Here is a 13,795-nt window from a genome sequence, read left to right on the forward strand (position 1 = left end):
CGCAGTAAGCACAGTGCAGCTGGGGTAGGCAGGACAGTTTATTTTGTCGCTTGCACTACATCCAAGGCTGTGGCACAGTGGTAGCAACAGGGAAGGAGCAAGCTTCAATCTCAGGGGTACCCTGGGGTAGTCCTCACTCTGCCCATCACCATTGCTGCCAGAGCCCTGCCCTCCCCTCCTGTCCTACCTCAGGCGCAAGGCCAGCACTCCTGCCCTAGGACTGAAGGATCTTGCACTTCAGATTTTGAAAGGGGCTCCTCGCCACCTCACTAGACCAGCCTTTCCCTCTCATATGCCACCTCCCAGCCCCACTGGGCCAGGGCAGGAGGCCCCCCACCTGCCAGGCACACAACAGGGGCAAGGAGTCACTGCAATAAATAAGGGAGCAGGGTGTCTCAGCAGGAAAGTGGCAGAGGAAAGCACACAGCAAGCGCACTACAGAGAGGAGGAAGGGGCCACTGTATCAGTGGCCCATGGCACAGCTCTGGCTGTCGAGTTCCTGGGGGCTGCCCCCCTCCTTTGGGGAGGGGCTGCAGCCAGGGGGACTGGTGGGGCTCATCCTCTGGCAGGGATGGCCCTGGTCCATGCTCTCCCTCCGCCGGCCCATGGCCTGGTCAATCATCTCCAGGCGAAGCGCAGGCAGCAGGCCCAGGTTCCTGGGGTCGGCCCTGGCCAGGGGGTTGTTGGCAGAGACATGCCGGGGACCACCCTGCTCCTGCACAGTCTGGTAGAAGCAGCTGTCCTCCTGGCTGTCGGCTGCCCACCCTGGTTCCTTGGCTTTGGCTCCATGGCACCTCAGCTCCTCCTGGGGCAGGTGGATGGTGGGGATGTCCCCAGGGAGGCCTCGGCGGCTCTGGGGTGAGGGGCTGCGACTTGTAACCCTGTCCCGGCTTGATGGCCGCAGGATGAGGCCCTGGAACTTGGCCAGGCTGGGGCTTCGGCTCCGGTGCCGTTTCATCTTGCCTGGGCTGGGGCTACGGGATTTGGGGGCCAGCAGGACAAGTGTGCTGTCATCCTCCTCTTCTGAACTGGTGCCTGAGCTGTCCGTGGGGCTGCTGCCCTCCTCTGACCTGGGCAGAGAGATCTGCACCCCTGCATCAGCACTGCTGGCTGATCCTCACAGGGGGCTGTGGGGCACCACAGCAGCTAGGCTCCTGCAGCCAAGCACCCCTACACCCATCCCCCCTGCCTCCCTCAGCCCCCCGCCTCTTGGCCGTGCTGACCTGGAAGGGCTCAGTCATGCCAGCAATGCTGCCGGAGGTGTTGCTGTAGTATCCGAGGATGTACTCCCCCTTCCCCTTGGGCAGGGCCTCCTCCAAGAACATCACCTGTAGCCCAGAAACAGCTGATGGGCACCAGGGCCAGCCCCACAGAGAGCTCCAGCTCCAGCCAAGAGCAGAAATCCCTGATGCCAGCACAGGGGGCCTCCCCAGGGCTCAGCACAAAGCAATAAGGAGGTGCCCTCCTGCCCCATCAGGGGCACAAAGGGTCCACTGTCCCCCTGCAATGGGGCACACATACCCAATGAGACAGCAGGGCAGCCCCCAGCTCACCTGCACACACAGTTGCTTCTCCAGGCAGCGCTCTCCATCGTCGCTCCTCGCCCAGACATAGGACACATAGTCTTTAGGATGCCGAAAGCCCACCTGTGTGCACATACATGGGAGAATGCAGGTGAGTGGGGGAACATCAGCCCTGCTCAGCAGTCTCACACCTACACCTGGCCTTAGCTCTCCTCTTCCTCAGCCCCCTCTCCTTGCACAGGGGCACCAAGAGCTGCCTTGCAGCCACCCAGGAGTGCCGAGCTTTGGACTCTGCAGGGCCCACAGAGCAGGAGGAAGAAGGAACTGCTGAATCTGAGCGTCCTGAAGCAGGGCTAAAGCCTGCCAACTGCCAGGGCCTCCCCAAAGCAGAGAGCGCAGAGCACACGCTCATGCCACGCGCCTGTGTCTGCTGGTTGGGGGTAGCTCAGAAGGGACCCCAGAGTGCTGTGCAGTGCTCCCCACTCCCTCCACCCCCAGCAGCCCCCAAGCACCTACCCGGTAGAGTCCTATCCAGTCCCAGGAGCTCCGGTGGAAGCCAGCAGCCATCTTGTACCTGACAACTGCTTGTTCAGGCCTGCTCCATTCGTCAGCCACATGAATCTCAACCGGGGGCTTGTCTGCCTTGGAAGTGAACTGTCAGAGACACATACACGGTGCGCAAGGGCATGCCAAAGAGCGCTGCCCCTGCTGCCCAGGGCACCCATGCATACACCAACAGCAGTCCCCAGTCACAGTGGCAAGACAGCTGAGCTTTCCAAACAAAAAAATACAATAAGCCGCACACACCCCACCACAGGCTGCACACGCTAGCCAGGCATCTCACCCCTGTAGCTCCTGCCTGTGTGCCCGGTGGCCCTGGACAGTGCTCACCTGCACTGCAAAGATGGCAGCTACCGGCTTGTGGTCACTGACTGTGTACTCCATGTGGCTGCAGTAGCAGAGCTGGCTCACCGACAGGATGCCCTGGCTGGGCCGGCGCCCGCCCGCACCAAGCCCAGCACTGGGAGATTTGATCTTCCAGAGGATGCGATCGGTCCAGGCAGGCTTTCGCTTCTTGGCACTGCAGGGCACAGAGGGGCATCTCTTGCCTGGCAGGGGGCAGGGGGCTCCACCCCAAACTGCCTCCCCCTGGCACTACGGCACACGCAGGCAGGGGACGTGGCTCATCTCGGCACACAGCTCAGTGTGGCTGCAGGGACAGACCTGCACTGGCACCAGCACAACAGTTGCGACCCAGCCTGCTGTCCCCAGTCCAGCCCGTGCCTGCCCCAGCATGGCCCCCCCCTCCATCCGCATGCAGCACCAACACCCACCCAGGCTCTAAGCCCCACCACTCCTGCATCCCTCAGCGTGCCACCTGCTCCCAGGCCCTGCACACACTTGAGTTCTGCTCTCCTACCTGCTGTCGTACTTGTTGGTGCCCACATCAAACTTGAAGGTGGGTGGGAAATTCAGGGGTCCCTCCTGAAAGCCACTGAGGACAGGCCAGGTGCTCTTGGCAATGTTCAGCTGTGGGAAAGACAGCAGGTCAGGGACCACACCAGCCCCCATGGCCAGGCCCCTCTGCAAGCCCCCGAGACCTGCCTCCAGCACACAGTCACAGAATCACAGAATAGTAGGGGTTGGAAGGGACCTCTGTGGGTCATCTAGTCCAACCCTCCTGCCGAAGCAGGGTCACCCAGAGCAGGCTGCACAGGACCTTGTCCAGGCGGGTCTTGAATATCTCCAGAGAAGGAGACTCCACAACCTCCCTGGGCAACCTGTTCCAGTGCTCTGTCACCCTCAGAGGGAAGAAGTTCTTCCTCGTGTTCAGACGGAACTTCCTGTGCCTCAGTTTGTGCCCATTGCCCCTTGTCCTGTCACTGGGCACCACTGAAAAGAGCTTGGCCCCATCCTCCTGACACCCACCCTGCAGATATTTGTAGGCATTTATAAGGTCCCCTCTCAGCCTTCTCTTCTTCAGGCTGAACAAGCCCAGTTCCCTCAACCTCTCCTCGTAGGAGAGATGCTCCAGTCCCCTCATCATCCTCGTAGCCCTCCGCTGGACTCTCTCCAGTAGCTCTTCATCTTTCTTGAACTGGGGAGCCCAGAACTGGACACAGTACTCTAGACGAGGCCTCACTAGGGCAGTGTAGAGGGGAAGGAGAACCTCCCTCGTCCTGCTGGCCACACTCTTCTTGATGCACCCCAGGATCCCATTGGCTTTCTTGGCAGCCAGGGCACACTGCTGGCTCATGGTCACCCTGTCGTCCACCAGGACGCCCAGGTCCCTCTCCGCAGAGCTGCTCTCCAGCAAGTCCACCCCAAGCCTGTACTGGTGCATGAGGTTGTTCCTCCCCAGGTGCAGGACCCTGCATTTGGCTTTGTTGAACCTCATCAGGTTCCTCTCTGCCCAGCTTTCCAGCCTATCCAGGTCACGCTGAATGGCAGCACAGCCTTCTGGTGTATCTACCACACCTCCCAGTTTGGTGTCATCAGCAAACTTGCTGAGGGTACATTCTAACTCTTCATCCAGGTCGTTGATGAAGAAGTTAAACAAGACTGGGCCCAGTACTGACGCCTGGGGGACACCACTTGTTACCAGCCTCCAACCAGACTCAGCGCCACTGATGACAGCCCTCTGAGTTCTGCCATTCAGCCAGTTCTCTATCCACTTCACCGACCACTCATCCAGCCCACACTTCCTCAGCTTCCCCAGGAGGATATCATGGGAGACTGTGTCGAAAGCCTTGCTGAAGTCAAGGTAGATAACATCCACAGCTCTCCCTTCGTCTACCCAGCCAGTCATGTCATCGTAGAAGGCTATCAGATTGGTCAGGCATGATTTCCCCTTGGTGAATCCATGCTGACTACTCCTGATAACCTTCTTTTCTTCCACTTGCTTGATGATGGCCTCCAGGATAAGCTGCTCCATCACCTTTCCCGGGATGGAGGTGAGGCTGACCGGCCTGTAGTTCCCTGGGTCCTCCTTCTTGCCCTTTTTGAAGATTGGAGTGACATTGGCCTTTCTCCAGTCCTCGGGCACCTCTCCTGTCCTCCAGGACCTCTCAAAGATGATGGAGAGTGGCTCAGCAATGACATCCGCCAGCTCCCTCAGCACTCGTGGGTGCATTCCATCGGGGCCCATGGATTTGTGGACATCCAGATCACTTAAGCGATCCCTCACACAGTCCTCCTCGACCAAGGGAAAGTCGTCCTCTCTGTAGGCTTCTTCTCTTACCTCCGGGGCCTGGGATTCCTGAGGGCCAGTCTTAGCACTGAAGACTGAAGCAAAGAAGGCATTCAGTAGCTCTGCCTTCTCCACATCCTCCGTCACCAGGACACCCGCCTCATTCAGCAGTGGCCCCACGTTGTCCCTAGCCTTCCTTTTGCTGCTGATGTAGTTGAAGAAGCCCTTCTTGTTGTTTTTGACATCCCTTGCCAGCTTCAATTCCAGGTGGGCCTTGGCCTTCCTCGTCACATCCCTGCACGCTCTCACCACGTTTCTGTACTCTTCCCAAGTGGCCTGCCCCTCTTTCCACATTCCATGGACCTTTCTCTTCTGCCTGATCTCCGCTAGAAGCTCCTTGTTTAACCATGCAGGTCTCCTGCCTCCTTTGCTAAATTTCTTTCTCAGGGGGATGCATTGCTCCTGTGCATGGAAGAAGTGTTGTTTAAAGAGCGACCAGCACTCATGGACCCCCCTGCCTTCGAGAGCCCTGGCCCACGGGATTCCTCCCAGTAGCTCCTTGAAGAGGACAAAGTCAGCCCTCCTGAGGTCCAAGGTTTTGATCCTGCTTATCGCCCTGCTTCCTCCACGCAGGATCCTGAACTCGACCGCAGTCATCCCTGCCCCATTGCTGGCAGCCCCACACAGCTCTCAGGGTTTGTCCATGCCATACGAGCAGCAAGTTCATAGACCCAATTCCCCCAGCTCTTCCTAGCACACCAGTAAAGGAAGTGTGTGCCCAGCTCCCACGAAAACCATCCTGGTACTGTGCCGCCCCTTCCCCACAGCGCCAGGGCCCTTTGTGCCCCATGGGCAGCGAGGGGACGTGCCCTGTCCCACAGCTGCACAGGCAGTTTTGGCAAGAGCCAAATGCCACTCGGGGCCCAGCAGAGGCTCGACAGTATCGCCCAAGGCTCTCACCTGGTCCTTCTCCCAGAGCTGGCTGAGGATGTTGCTGTCGATGGCATACTTCACAAAGCGGATGTCGAGGCTCTCGATGCGGAAGTTGAGGTCCCCAAACCAGAACACGAGGCTGTGGGTGGGAAGGAGGGCAAGGGGCTGGAAGGGCCAAGGCGGCCGGAGCCAGGCAGCGCAGCAAGTGGAGAACATCCTCAGCCTCTGGGCAGCCTCGGCCTGCAGCACAGGCGCTCTCAGGAGCACCAGCGCAGGTCGGCACTCGGCTAACACCTTGGCCAGCTGCCAGCCCTGCCAGGATTCCTCAGGTAGGACCAAGCACCATTAACCAAACAGGCTTGACTTCCCCGGCAGAAATTGAGGGTGGCGATTTCCACCATGAGGCACCTACCAGACTGGGACTGCACAGCCAGGGCAGGGCCGGGCCCTCCGCCTCACCAGCCCCGAATCCCAACAGCACCAGTATGGCGGGAGCAGCACCAGGCCTGGACCAACACCTTGATCCCAGGGGAGACCAAGGACCGCTCTTAACACCTACCCCACCATGCTGGGTCCTCACTGGGCCATGGGACAATTTTGCAGCTCTGCAGGCAAGACTCCATCTCCAAGCTGTGCTGGGATTCAGGGGACAGATCCCAGACCCTGTCTGGAGGTGGTCAAGGATGGGGACTGGCACTAGATCCCTGGCCCAGATTGCGGAGCAAAGTGGTGGGGTACGCACTCATGGTCCAGGATGCCGCTGGCCGCATGCCCCTCAAACTGCTGCATGTGCAGTATGGTGGCAAAGTCCTCCTTGCGCTGCTCCGCCTTCTCCAAGTGCGCTGGCAGGTGGCAGTTCAGGAAGCAGACCATGTGGCCGAAGATGGAGAGACGAACACTCACCCCACCCTTGTTGCCCTGCACCAAGAGGATCCCATGACTCCTCGGGAAGCCAGCCCCTCACCACCTCCCCTGGGACCACACTCACCCAGTAGCCTCCCAGCCCCGTCCTCGTACAGTCTGTCTGGATGTCCTGCAGGAAGGGGAGGTGGTAGTACTTGGCAAATACCAGTAGGATCACACCTTGCATCCGCACTGTGCTGACCTGGAATGGGAGCAGGGGCTGAAGCAGAGCCCATAGGGGCAGGGACAGCTTCCCCCACCTCCAGGCCATAGGGACAGCATCTCCATCCTCTGCATGCCCCCCACGTTGCAGATGGCTAACAGCACATTTAATTCAGAGATCTAGGCACACCCTCTTGAATACTGACAGCTGAGATAAGCCCAGCAATCCTAAAGCTCAGGTACGCTCTGGGGCAAGTGCCATGGGGAGCTGAACCTGCCCTGGGACCCGCAGGCTGCTGCCAGAAGCACAGGCTTGTTCCCACATTCGCCTCCTCACCCTGGTGCAATGCAGAAGGCAACAAGAAGTACCCCAAAGCACTACAGGGGAAGCCTACGGCACAGGAAAGGGAGCAGGGTGGCACAAGCCAGACAGCACACTGGCAAGATGCACTGTTAGCCCTCAGGTCAGGCCCCACACGCTGCTTGGATGGTTGCAGGCTGTCCTTCCAGCAGTCTGTCCCTCCAGTCGGGCTCTCCCACTGCACCTCCTCCCTCCGTCCCTGCAATCCAACTCTCTCTCCCCACAGCCCACCTGCCTGGCAGGCAGAGAGGGAACACCAGCTGCCCAGCCCCTTTGGGACCTCCTTACCAGGACGAAGTGGAAGGGGCTCAGCACATCCATGAAGAGCTCGCTCCACTGATCTGTGAAGAGGGCATCCTTCAGGCGCTTGTTTATCTTGGAGTTCACCTCTTGCAGCCTGGGAGGAAAGGGGCAGGTCCCTCAGCCACACCAGGTAGGTGTCTGTGTCCCAGCTAGTGAGAGCTCCTTGCGAGTGGTGCTAAAGCACAGCACTGGGCAGCCAGGCCAGGGCAGGGCAGAGCAGGAAGCGCAGTTCAAGGGAGGACCCTGGGTTTAGAGCCCAAACCAGCCAGACCCTCGCTCCAGCAATGCTGGGCCATGTGCTAGCAGAAGACACAAGCGGCCCTGAATGCACAAGGCCTTCGCCCTTTTTAAAACAGGAGCAGTTCAGCTGCACAGGGGTGAGCAGCAGTCTAAAGCCTATCTCTAGGTGCAAGAGGGGCTTACAGGACATTTCAGCTGCATTGGTCTCTACAGAGAAGCCAAGTCTCACCAGTATTTCAGCACAGGGTGTCCAGATGCATCCTAGCCACCAAGCTCAGAGCAGCAGCAAACAGAAGGTTAAGACTGCCCCTCCTGGCTCAGCAATTAGTGAAGACAGGGAAGGAGAACGTCCACAGAGAACGGCAGAATCAGGAAATGTCTTTCCCCAAAATAGCAAGTGCTCAGGGCACAAAGACACAGGTCAGAGGAAGGACACAGCCAGGCAGACACCCTGGAGGTGGGAAGCAGCAGGACACCCTGCCCCAGCAAGTCCCTTGCTGTCAGCTACACCCCCTGCCCCACCCATCCAGGCTTGGGTCTATCTCCCCACCCCCACACTGCCCCATCCAGCTGGTCCGCAAGCCCAAGGGGACCAGGACACTGGCTCCAACACAGCATTGTGGCTCCAGCAGCCTCAGCCTTACACCTCTCCTTCTCTGAGGTGAGGAGCACTGGGGGAGTCCCTAGGAGCCTCCTGGATGCAGATCCAGCTCTTCCAACCTCACACCCACAGGCAGAGGCTGCTTCTCGCTCCCTGTGCAAAGGCAGCACGTCCCTGGTCTTCCCAGGAATCCACACACACCACAGCAAACCTCGATGGACCAGTTTTCCCTTAGACTCTGGCAGAGCTTTTCTTGCCAGCCACACCAATAAAGCCTTACCGCACCAACGCGGCGCTGCCTTGCCAGCAGTTAAGTGTTGCCACAGGCACAGAGCCAATCCAGCTGCGAGAGAACAGCAGATTTGTGCCCTTGAGGCCTGCATATCATGGGTAAAAGCTGAGATGAGGAAAATGCTCCCAGAGGACTCCATCAGGTGAGTTAAATGCCTCTACAGACCTGATCCCAGGACTGCCAGGGCTCATGGCAAGAGCAGCGCTTGCCGAGGCCCAGCTCTGCACGGCATAGCCAGCTACAGGCTCTTTAAGGGTTCAAGGCCACTCAGGATTCAAGGGTTTCAGTTCCTCTTAGCAGTCCCATTTTACTAGGAGCGGATACTCCACCACTTTTTCTGATATTTTACCACTTGCAATGCACACCCCTCCCTGTTCACCATGACCTGATGAGGCTGGGGCTGCAGCTCTTCCATTCCCCGCCCCACAGGCCCACGGAGATCCCTTGAAAGGGGAAGTGGCAGGACAGGGGAAGGGGCCCTGCACCTCATCCTCTTACCCAATGGCGATCATGTCCGCATCATTTGTCTCGCCCGTGTTGAGGTGCAGCAGGGATGTCACATCATTTGGGGGCATGGCTGTGCCCACGTTCCAGGTGACCACTGTGATGCTTGGGAGGACAGAAGAACAACAAGCTAACACTAGGGCTCAGAGGTGTTCCCTGTCTCACCTGTTCAGCCCCCAGTTCCACCAAGGAAGTGCTCTCCCTGCAACAGAAGCAGCTGCAGTCGAAGCTCAGCCAGGACACACGCACCAGGTCCTTGACTCCCGTTTGAGAGAGACAGGTCCTTGCCTCTAAATTCCCCCAGGGTCTGCACCTTGGTGCGTGGCAAGCCCCACTCCAACCCAAGCCCCGGCGAAATTCTAGAAACCAGCACAAAGAGCCCTCGTTTTCATCACCGCTGACACAGGCAGGCTGGCACAGCATGCAGCTGGCGAGACAGGGCGTCCCCAGAACAACTCTTCCCCTCCCTTCCTCAGGAGTCACGCATCGCTTGGTCTCCTGGGGAAAAGGACCCAGATCTCAGCCCCCCCGATTCTGCCCCAGAGTACAGCCAGCCTCAAATGCCAGGGCATCACACGTGACAGCAGCAGCACCGCAAGCCCCGCAGCAGTGTCCTTCACCAGTGCAAAGCCACCATCAGTCACAGCACATTAACGCTGTTACGTGGCACGCGCCAGTGGGCTCTTTCAGCAGCGCTAGGACAAGCCTCAGTCACAGGGGGCACATGTCAGCAGCAAGGGACAGCAGTGCCACATAATTTCCAGAGCTCAGGGACAGTGGGGGCAGATGGCACCTGCCCCACAGCCTGTGCCTCTGCCACAGCACCCCGTGCAGCACCCACTCCCCCAGGTGCTGCCTGCACAGACGGCGGCCATCCCCCCTTCCCCCCATCAACCCTGCTTGTCCACAGCCCCTCACCCCAGATCCCCGGCAGCTGACCACCACGCACAACAGGGAGAAAGAAAGGGGCACCCCAGTCCGCAAGGGGCTTTGCCCGCTGCTTCACAGCAAGGGCAGCTCCGGCCGGGCATCGCTCCCCCCCGCTCTCCCTCCGCAGCAACACCTGCTCACCGGAACGAGCCGTCCGCCGGGACCCTTCCCGAGCAGCCCAGGAGCGCGTCGCAGGACTCGCTGGAACTCGGCGGGCCGAGGGACCTCCCAAAGAACGAGAGCTCGTCCGGCTCCGGTTTGGAGAGGGCCGCCGGCCTGGACAGGCCCGCCCGCCCGCCGGCGATGAATTCGCTGGAGACGGCTTTGGGCAGGCCGCCGGTCCGGGTCGAGGAGCCCGCCCAGGCCGAGATACGGTCGCTGGACTCCGCCTTGGGAAGCATCTCCCTCCGCTCGGCGGGCCGCGGCTTCCCGGGGGCGGCGCGCTCCAGGGGGCCGAGCTCGGCGAAGGCGGGTCGGCCCGACGCCGGGGACGGCCCGGCCGGCCGGCCCGGCGGGGCGCCCGGGCTGGGGGGCAGCAGGGCTGGCAGCGCGAAGGCGTGGGGCCCGCCGGCCCCCTCGGGCTGGGCCCGGCCGACCTCCGGCGGCAAGGGCTGAGCAGCCCGCGCCGGAGCCCGCTCCTCGGGCCCGCCGGGCCGCGGGCAGCCGTAGGGGCAGGGGTCGCCGGCGGCGTCCGGCCGGGAGCTCCTGCGGGCGCCCGGGACTCCGCCGCCGCCGAGGAAAGGCGCCGCCGGGGCCCCGCCGTCGGGCTGGGGCCGGGACGAGCCCCCAGGGCCGAAGGGCACCGGCCGCCCGGGGGAGGCGGCGGGCGCGGGGCCCCGCGCGGGGCCGGGGCGGGGCCTCGAGGCGGCGGCGGCCGAGCTCTGGTCCGCGCTGCCGCGCCGGGCCGGCTCCATCGTAGGGAGAGACCCGAGCCGGCGGCACCGGCAGCGGCCCCGCCCGGCAGCACCGCGCGCCCCGTGACGGCAGCGCCCTCCCCCCCCCCGCAGCGCCTCAAAGGCGCAGCCCCGCCCCGCCCCGCCCCGCCCCGCGCGCACCTGTCACCGCCCCGCCCCGCTCTCGTGACGGGCTGCTGGGGGCGCGGTCTGTGCGGGCGTTCGCAGGTTGCGGTGGGCGCGCGTTGCCGGTGCGTGGTGCGCAAGTGTGCATACGAGCGCGCGTTTGCGGTGCGCACACGCGCGTTTGCGATGCGGGTGCGCGTGGGGGTGGGCGTGCGTGGTACGTGCATTCGCGGGGGGCGCGCGTTCGCGCTGTGCACGAGCGCCGTGCGTTTGCTCTCTGTGCGTGTGCGCAAGGTCCCCGTGCTCGCGCTGTGGCTGCTCGCCGTCCACGTGCGCGTGCCCGCGGCCGCCGGGGCGGGGCAGCCCGCGCGCGCGGGCCGTGACGTGGCGGCGCGATGCGGCGGGCGCTGCTGCTGGCGCTGTCGCTGTCGCTGCTGGTGGCGGCGGGGGGCGGCCCGGGACGACCCCGGCTGGGCGGGGCCGAGCTGCGGGACCTGGCCCGGGGCAAGGTGGAGGTGAGCGCGGGGCGGGCGGGAGGCGCGGGACGCCGGGGGCGCCGCCGGGGCTGACGGGGCGTCTCCTCCCGCAGAGCTGCGGCGGGTGACGGCTGAGCCGCCTGAGGGAGGTAGGTGCCACCGCGGGGGACGGGCCGGGGCCGGGGCCGGGGCCGGGGCCGGGGCCGGGCCGCCGCTGAGCCGCGCCGGGCCGGGCCGCCCGCTCTGCCCCCAGGTGAAGGCCTTCGTCACCCAGGACATCCCCCTCTAGTACCCGCCGGTGCCGCGGCAGCCCTGCCGGCCGCGCCCCGGGAGCAGGCCCGCGGCGGGGGACATGATGGGATGGGAGGCGGGCGGGACGGGAGGGGATGGGGACAGGGGATGGGATGGGGCGGGGTAGGACAGGGCTGGGCGGGATGGGATGGAGGGCGGGACAGGATGCAATGAGGACGGGGTGATACAGGATGAGGGATGGGAGGGGATGGAAGATGGCGGGGGGGGGGGGGGATATTGGGATGGAGGGGGGGATGGGGTGGAGAATGGTACAGGAGGAAGGATGGGATGAGACAGAGGATGGGACTGGATGAGGAGTGGAGGACGGGATGGTTGGGGGACGGCATGGGACAGGGCAGGATGGGATGGAAGACGGGATGGGATGGGAGGGAATGGGATGTGATGGAGGACAGCATGGGATGGGGGCTGCATGGGCCTGCCCAGTACTACCTGCTCCTTAACTCACCGCCCAGCCATAACCTGGAGATGAAGCACCTGCCCGGCGCTGACCCTGAGCTTGTGCTCCTCAGCCACCGCTACGAGGAGCTGGAGGTGAGCAGGCCGTGCATCGTCTGCTGCCACAGCAGGGCCTGGGGTGATCAGTGCCCTGCAGGCACCAGGCTGCAATCCCTGTCTGTGTGCAGAGAATCCCCCTGAGTGACATGACCCGGGAGGAGATCAACCAGCTGGTGCAGGAGCTGGGCTTCTACCGCAAGGAGACGCCGGATGCCCCCGTGCCTGAGGAGTTCCAGTTTGCCCCTGCCAGGCCTCTGCCCACCCTGCCATTCCACCAAGCTCCCACCGCTGATGGCAAGAACCCTCCCAAACATGACGAAGGAGAACACCCAGACCTCTAGCGGGGGGTGCCATGCTTGGGAGAGGGTCCTGCAGACAGTCACCAGCGTGCAGGGATAAGGCTGTTACAGCATCTGGGGACGGTACTGTGGGGTGGTGAAGGTGCCCCTGCCGATGCTTGGTGCTGTGTAGTCTCTGCCCCAAGGAAGCCCTGAGCAGCTCCAGCCTTGAGGAGAGGCTTCCTGGGCATTGTGGACCTGCTGCAGGTCCCATGTGCCTGTTGTTGTCCTCCCTCCCCTGCAGCCCAGCATCCCTGGCTGGTTGGGAGAAGCAGCGTTCTTTGTGCTCCCTTGCCATGCCCCGAGGTTTAGCTGACTCCTGGCGCTGGGCAGCGGTATCCTACCTGTATGGGACAGGATGAAACCCTCAGCAGAAAGCCCCAGGTGCTGAGGGTAGATGTGCTGAGTCCCAGAGGTGGGAGAGCTGTCCCTGGGGGAGCATGGCTTTACACCCCAGCAGGGTTGCCTAGTACTGAGCCCCCAGTAAAGCCCTTGCATACGATCGGCTGCACCATGTCGTCTTTCCAGGGAGGGCTTGGTGGGCTGCACCCTGCACTGCTCTTTGCAGGGTGCCGGGAGGAGCTGGGTGCCCCAGAGGCAGGAGGGCATGGCAGGGTCACAGGCACCGCTGGCAAGCCAACAAATTATCCCACAGACCAACCGTGCTGTTCTGTGCCACCCCCTCCCCAGCACAACGAATGGGTGGGTGGATGGGGCACCAAGGGTTGGGATGAGCTGCTCTCACAGGGTGCAGGGGAATGGGTGCGAGCCCATGAGTGGGTCCTGCAATGCTGAGCAGAAGCCCGATGGCTGCGCTGGCCCGGTGGGGACATCCGGTCCTCGGCTGGGGAAGGGAGCAGGGTGTAGCTGCGCTGTTTGCAGACCCAGCTCCACGCAGTCTTGGTGGCAGCATGGGGGTCTCCTCTCCGTACCAGGCCTAGGGGCGGCACGGGGCAGCGAGCCACCAGCACTTGGTCAGGGTGGGACACAGATGGTGCCCCTTGGCTCCAGGCATCGTCCCTGAGCAGGAGCAGCACGTGCCCTGCATCTTCCCATCGGCCGGGTGGGCCATGGGGCTGCAGGCAGAGGGGTCCAGGAGCAGGCAAGGCTGCTACCACCCCCCCCCCCGCCGCAGCGGGTGCTGCACTGGTAGCACAAAGCAGCGGCGCAGCCGGGGAGAAGGACCCAAGGCGGAGGCGATGCCCTATAGAAT

At 62.6% G+C, this 13,795-nt stretch overlaps 2 protein-coding genes across 3 annotated transcripts; one reads left to right on the forward strand and one right to left on the reverse strand.

Annotated features, from left to right (window-relative positions):
- Positions 1-34: 34 nt before the first annotated feature.
- Positions 35-11,246, reverse strand: INPP5J (inositol polyphosphate-5-phosphatase J). 2 transcript variants are annotated; one of them, XM_075433622.1, is made up of 12 exons: positions 10,998-11,246; positions 9,007-9,117; positions 7,361-7,469; positions 6,635-6,751; positions 6,389-6,564; positions 5,674-5,785; positions 2,944-3,053; positions 2,415-2,604; positions 2,040-2,177; positions 1,554-1,646; positions 1,224-1,328; positions 35-1,084 (listed from the first exon to the last, which is right to left on the reverse strand). In XM_075433622.1, exons 1-12 carry the CDS (start codon positions 11,186-11,188, stop codon positions 464-466), a joined length of 2,073 nt encoding a protein of 690 aa, XP_075289737.1. In that variant the 5' UTR covers positions 11,189-11,246; the 3' UTR covers positions 35-463. The 2 variants fall into 2 exon arrangements, with proteins under 2 accessions (XP_075289737.1, XP_075289736.1); XM_075433621.1 differs by lacking the exon at positions 10,998-11,246 and adding an exon at positions 10,084-10,856.
- Positions 11,247-11,348: 102 nt separating this feature from the next.
- Positions 11,349-13,084, forward strand: SELENOM (selenoprotein M). Its single transcript, XM_075433624.1, has 5 exons — positions 11,349-11,476; positions 11,551-11,586; positions 11,691-11,725; positions 12,202-12,280; positions 12,373-13,084. The coding sequence occupies exons 1-5, from the start codon at positions 11,357-11,359 to the stop codon at positions 12,583-12,585; spliced, it is 483 nt and encodes a 160-aa protein (XP_075289739.1). The 5' UTR covers positions 11,349-11,356; the 3' UTR covers positions 12,586-13,084.
- The last annotated feature ends 711 nt before the right edge of the window (positions 13,085-13,795 follow it).

This window comes from Opisthocomus hoazin, chromosome 12 (assembly GCF_030867145.1).
Source record: "Opisthocomus hoazin isolate bOpiHoa1 chromosome 12, bOpiHoa1.hap1, whole genome shotgun sequence".
In the NCBI taxonomy this organism is placed as follows: Eukaryota; Metazoa; Chordata; class Aves; order Opisthocomiformes; family Opisthocomidae; genus Opisthocomus; species Opisthocomus hoazin.